Source organism: Charadrius vociferus, unplaced genomic scaffold (assembly GCF_000708025.1).
Source record: "Charadrius vociferus isolate BGI_N301 unplaced genomic scaffold, ASM70802v2 scaffold455, whole genome shotgun sequence".
Taxonomy (NCBI): domain Eukaryota; kingdom Metazoa; phylum Chordata; class Aves; order Charadriiformes; family Charadriidae; genus Charadrius; species Charadrius vociferus.
Genome location: NW_009648550.1, coordinates 1,178,321 through 1,183,624, shown reverse-complemented (window position 1 = coordinate 1,183,624; position 5,304 = coordinate 1,178,321). Strand labels below are relative to the sequence as shown.

Genomic DNA, 5,304 nt, shown 5'->3' with positions numbered 1-5,304 from the left:
CACCCCCCTTTCGTTGGCAGGAGAGGAGCATCCCGCAGCACCGGGCCCCCAAAACCTGGGGACGGGGAGGCGGCGGGATGAGGACCAGCCGGAACCTAGCCCCGAAACCGGTTATGCACCAAAAATCTCACCTCAAATCCAAGTCTACATTGAATTTCGTGGTGCAATGAGTAAAAAGGGGCAGAGATTACACCTTTTGGGGGTTGTTTTTTGTTTGTTGGTGTTGGGGTTTTTTTAAGCATCTCTTGGTTTTGGTTTGTTTTTGTTTTTTTTTTTATTTTTTGGTGAGAGGGATCAAGGACATCTTTGTGTCAAGAAATCACAGGCAGCGGCTCAGCTCAGTGACAGCCCAGCTCTGGGGCAGGGAGGACCGCTTTTAGTTGTTTGTGGGGCTGGGGGCTTTCTGATGGTGCAGCCCTAACCTTACGCTCCATCACTCCCTCCCAGTCCGGACCATCAAGTGATGGAGCAGAGGACCTTTTTCTCAGTTTCTCACGCTCCCGAGTCACGGCATTGGGTGAGCGCCTGTGGGTCATGGAGGTTTTGGGAAGTCAGGGTGGAGATGTGAGCTGACAACGAACTGGCTGAATGAGCTCATTTATGCGAGGAGCGGGTTCTGACCACACTGCTGAGAATATAGATAAATGCATATATTATATTACTGAGAACAAGCCCAATGCGCATGGGAAAGCAGGTGCATTTTTCCTCTTGGTGCTTAAATATATAACCATAGTTAATTGCACAGCTGGCAAAGATGTTTTGGCTATGATATCCTGCCTTAAATATCATGCATGTGGAGAAGCACAGAAAGTGCTGGTACCCAGAGCTGCAGGGACCACGGCACCAGGAAGAGAACACCCTGTTTCCGCACAATCCCCCATCTCTGTGAGGTGTTTTACCGGGGGGAAAATGACACTTGGGCCCACTGTGACGACACAAAAGTTCCCAGCGCCGGTGGCTGCCAGGCTGGGCGCGGGGGCCCAGAAGGGGCATCGTGCTCCAGGGGTTCCTGTTGCAGCCGGCGACCGGAAAATGTGTAATAAAACAATGAAACCGCCTGCAGATTACATCGACCCCCTCCACCTCCCAGGAGGGACAGGAAACTTTTAAATGCTCTTTTACTGTAAAGGAGGAAACTCCTCTGCAGTGAGCAGGACTTTTGCCCACATTGTACTGCTGGGACTAGTCCTTCCATGGAAAACCTTTGGGTGGGGAGACGCGGGGATGAATAGCAACTGTGTTGGCTGCAGGGGAACATTTTGTGGTGGCTGGTGCCATGAAAGCCTCCTTGTTGGCAGGTGAGGGTGCCCTGGGAAGCATCGCTCCAGCAGCTTGGGGGCACCTCTCCTGCCTGGTGTGATTTCCTAGGGGATCCCGCCCCCCGGTGCCTGTAAAAGATGAGTTTTTCTAAGCCAGAATACTCCCCGTGGCTGGAAGGATGACCAGCAGTAACAGTTTTAAACCCTCTCCTGGTGCTGCCCTCCGTGCCGAGCTAACCAGCCGTTACCCTCCCTTCCTCCTTCCTTCCAAAACTCACAGAGCCAAGAGATTTGAGATGACAGACTCTTCACCAAGGCGGAATTATTTCAACTGAATTGCCTAAGAAGCAAAATCAACCTGCCTTCACTTCAAGTGAAGCTGTCCGGATGGTTAATTTTAAAACAAAATGCAGGTCACTCCCCCTGAGATAGCATCAAATGGTATTTCAATAGGTCAAAAAAAAACCCTAACCTCAACACCCACAGCCTGCAATAATAAAAATTGGCTTTGCCGGGTGAAATCTGAAGCCTGCCCTTATCAGTTTATTGGAAACGCACGACAAGCTGGCACATGGATGTGTTTTTTTGGATGCCAAGTGTCCAGGCACTTGGGTCTGCGCCCTATTGCCTTACAGCCGTGTAAACCCGGGCGTGCAAGCGTGCGCTTTCCCAGGCCTGCCTGGTGTGAATGGCGTGTACCAGGGACTCTCTGCACACTCGTGCTCGCCCTGGCAGCTTTCCCTCCAACAGCAACCTGCAATCGCCGCCAGCTCAATAGTTGTAAACCCGAGCCTCACCCTGCCCTGCCAGGTCTTCCAGCAAAAGGCAGCTGGTGATTGCTTTTTTTTTTTTTTTCTTTTTTTCTGGCTGCAGCAAAAAAATCCACCTTGAAATGTGGCCAATAGAGGTAAAAACGGCCAACAAAAATGCCGCCTTCTCTGATCAAAATTAAAATCCAAAGTGCTGGGCAGAAAAGACTGTGTTGTTTGGTTTTTTTTTTTTCCCTTTAGGCTGTTTTCTTTTTAAAATCTTTTAAAATCTTTTCCTAGAAAAAGAAATGTACTTTCGACACAGAACAGGTGAAACATTCCAAGTTGAAAAAGTCTGAAAAATATACTTTAAAATGGCACCCAGCTGTTACCCCACGGTGTAAAGGGCGTTTCCAGCCCGTGCCGGGCTCCGTGGCGTGGGTGGTGAAGTTTGCACCAGGGATGCTGATCTGGATGAGCTGCATATAGATGTACCCAGCGGGAACATATACATAGGCAATAACATGAGACTGTGTCGAATTAGCCCCATTTCCATACCTCAGTGTTGATGTAAACACTCCTCATGATGAGGAACGTATTGTTTCCTTCAGTTAATGGTCCCCATGGCTGATTATCTCGTTATTACCAATTTACATCTGGTTTCTAATCTGATTAGATGCAGGGACACGCCAAGGGCTTTGCAGGGCTAAAGCCGCCCCGGGAAGGCTCCGCTCTGCCTGGCTGGACCCTGCAGGCTGCCCGGGCTGAAAATTTGGGGGTTGCTTTGCCATTACAAAGTGCAACCACTTTGTCGGCATCCAGGAGCTGCTTTCTCAGCTAAAAATAGGCTAATCCCTTCAGTAAGAGCTGAATGAACATAAAAATGACACTGCCGAATGTGCATTTTTCTCCGTTCTTAGCCTTCCAAGCTTGAATATAAAACCTGAATATAAAATCTAAAGGCGTTGCAGCCTTTAGATACTTTCCCCTCTGGTTTTAGTCATGCAGAAGCCAAAACCCTTTGCATACCAAAACCTCTGCTGGAATATTGTGCAGTCGGGAAGGAGGAGCGGGGAAATTGAGCTCAAAGGCCTGACCCCGCTTGTCCAACTTTAATTTCAGCATTATGAAATTAGCGGTTGCATCTGTTCATGAAATAAGTGTGATCTCCTAAGAGGGAGATCCTCTTAGGAGAAGAAGGACCCCTCTTCATCTCAGAGGGGTGGCAGTTGCCTCTGAGCACGTGGCCCTCTGAGGGCCCATTGCACCCGAACGCAATAACAGCATCGCAGCAGGCGGCAGCGATTGCTATCAGGGCTTGTGGGTAACAGTTGTCCAACTTTTCTTCGTGCATCTTTCTGATCAGAAAGAAAAATATGTCTAAAACACCCTACTGTCAAAGGAATTTCAATTAAATTTCAATTCAAAACATTTCAATTCATTTCACAATTTCAATATAAAAATAAGTCACAAAATGAGATAATGTCGTTACCACTGGAGCAGAATAGTCAAGCACATGAAGGAAGAGAGATCTAAAATATGTTAAGTCATATTATAGGATGGTTGGGTTTTGCTGCTTCCAGTTTTGTGCAGGAGCGGCCATCGCACTGCATATCCCACCCTTCCCCCTGGGCAAATACGCGTCTTCTTCAATTACTGCTTTGAAAAAGAGTTGACAGAAAATGAGTTGAAACCAAGGAAATGCAAATACGGGTTCTGGGCTTCTGCTTGTGCAGCGGTACAGAGTAACACAGGGCTCCTCCTGAACATCTCGGGCTCTTACAGAGAAGATGGGAGATGTTTCACGGCCGTGCTGTGAGAACCAGCAGCTCAAGGCAAAGAGCAGCATCAGAAAAAAACAAGTTTTTCCCCAACCTCAAAGCTCCCATAGTGGGACCGTCGCCACTGCCCTTTGAAGCCAGGGGAGAGGCTTCATCCCTCCCCCAGGCATTTGCAAACTGGCGTTTTAAGTGGTATTATTGTTACATTTTTCCCGGAAAGCTTTCTCCTACAATTAGCTAAATGAAAAGCAAGTGCTCATCCTGGAGAGAAGTACTCCAAAAACTGACCTGACAGCTGGGTGTCCCTTTGCCAATGCCGTCCATGGCTGAGGATGCCCTGACTCCCGTGATGCCCGGCTCCGGCTGCTGTGCCGGAGAGACTCGGGGTACCGAAGAGCAAGGAGGGGAGGATGTGCCTGGTATCAGGTCAGGTCCAGATGTCTCCGGATATGTCTGTGTGTGGCAAGGGGGAGCCTTCCTTGAGGGGTTTAATGGGAACAGGTGAATGAAATCATCCCACAACATCGTGGTTGCTGTCTGTGTCTGAATATTATTTTTTTTTTGCGTGTGCTTTCCTCTCACAAAGTAATAGAAATGAAAAAAAAAAAAAATTAGGAATTTGCACCAGGCTGTGCCCTGAAGGCTGTTACGGCTGTCTTTCTCACCCTCCAAAAATGTTTGCTGAAAAATTCAGCCCGGCTCCGTTGCCAGAGGACAGGACGTTCGTTACACAACGCGTTAGGGGTATTTTGCTCTCCTGCGGCACGCGGCCATTCCTACAAATTGTCTTTGTAAAAAAAAAAAAACCAACCAAACAACAAACCCAACAAAAAAATAAAACAATGTTTCACAGAAACGACAATAGGGTTCGTGGAGATGCGGCCAGTTTCTGCAGGGCTGGGGCTTTCCTGGCAGAGCACACATATCCTTTGTTACGGAAAGCAGACATCAGCGGTGACACCACACCTTTGGTGGGGCTGAGCGAGCTGTACCCACACGGGGAACAGCCCGGGCCTTTTGGGAGCCCCAACCTCGCCCAGGGCAGAGCCGACCTGTGGCCGGTGGGGTACTGCCTCTCTCCTGCCTTCTCCTTCATAATGCAGACAAAAGCAAACATCTTGCTTGTCCAGGCTCTTGCGTTGTCATAAAAATCCTTCGTTTCCAGCCACCGTGTCAGAAAACCAGGGCTTTTTCGAAGTAAGCAAGAGCTCCCCCGTGCATGAAAACCTCCCGCTCCGTGAGATCCCCCCCAACCCTTGCTGGCCTATTTGCTGCAAATATTCTGATAGTTTATTTTCTGGCCTTGTGGGCCTGGTTACACCCCCAGGCAGGGATCCACTTGGTTGCAGAGCCAGATCCAAGTCCCCCAAATGATGCTGTGCAGAGTAACATGTCTTATGCAGAGACAGGGAAGGAAGCGTCATCAGGGTCCTGAAAAACCTGCTTAATTTCCCAGGTACAGAGAATAAAGTGGATTCTTGGCACCGCATTTTAGTACCCCCACAGACGGGATGA

At 48.8% G+C, this 5,304-nt stretch overlaps 1 protein-coding gene across 1 annotated transcript in view; it reads left to right on the top strand.

Annotated features, from left to right (window-relative positions):
- The first annotated feature begins 4,111 nt into the window (after positions 1–4,111).
- The window catches only part of FOXA2 (forkhead box A2), a 34,084-nt gene continuing 32,891 nt past the window's right edge, over positions 4,112–5,304 (top strand). Inside the window, 1 exon segment of the mRNA XM_009886053.1 lies at positions 4,112–4,175. Within this exon segment, the coding sequence (XP_009884355.1) occupies positions 4,112–4,175 (64 nt within the window).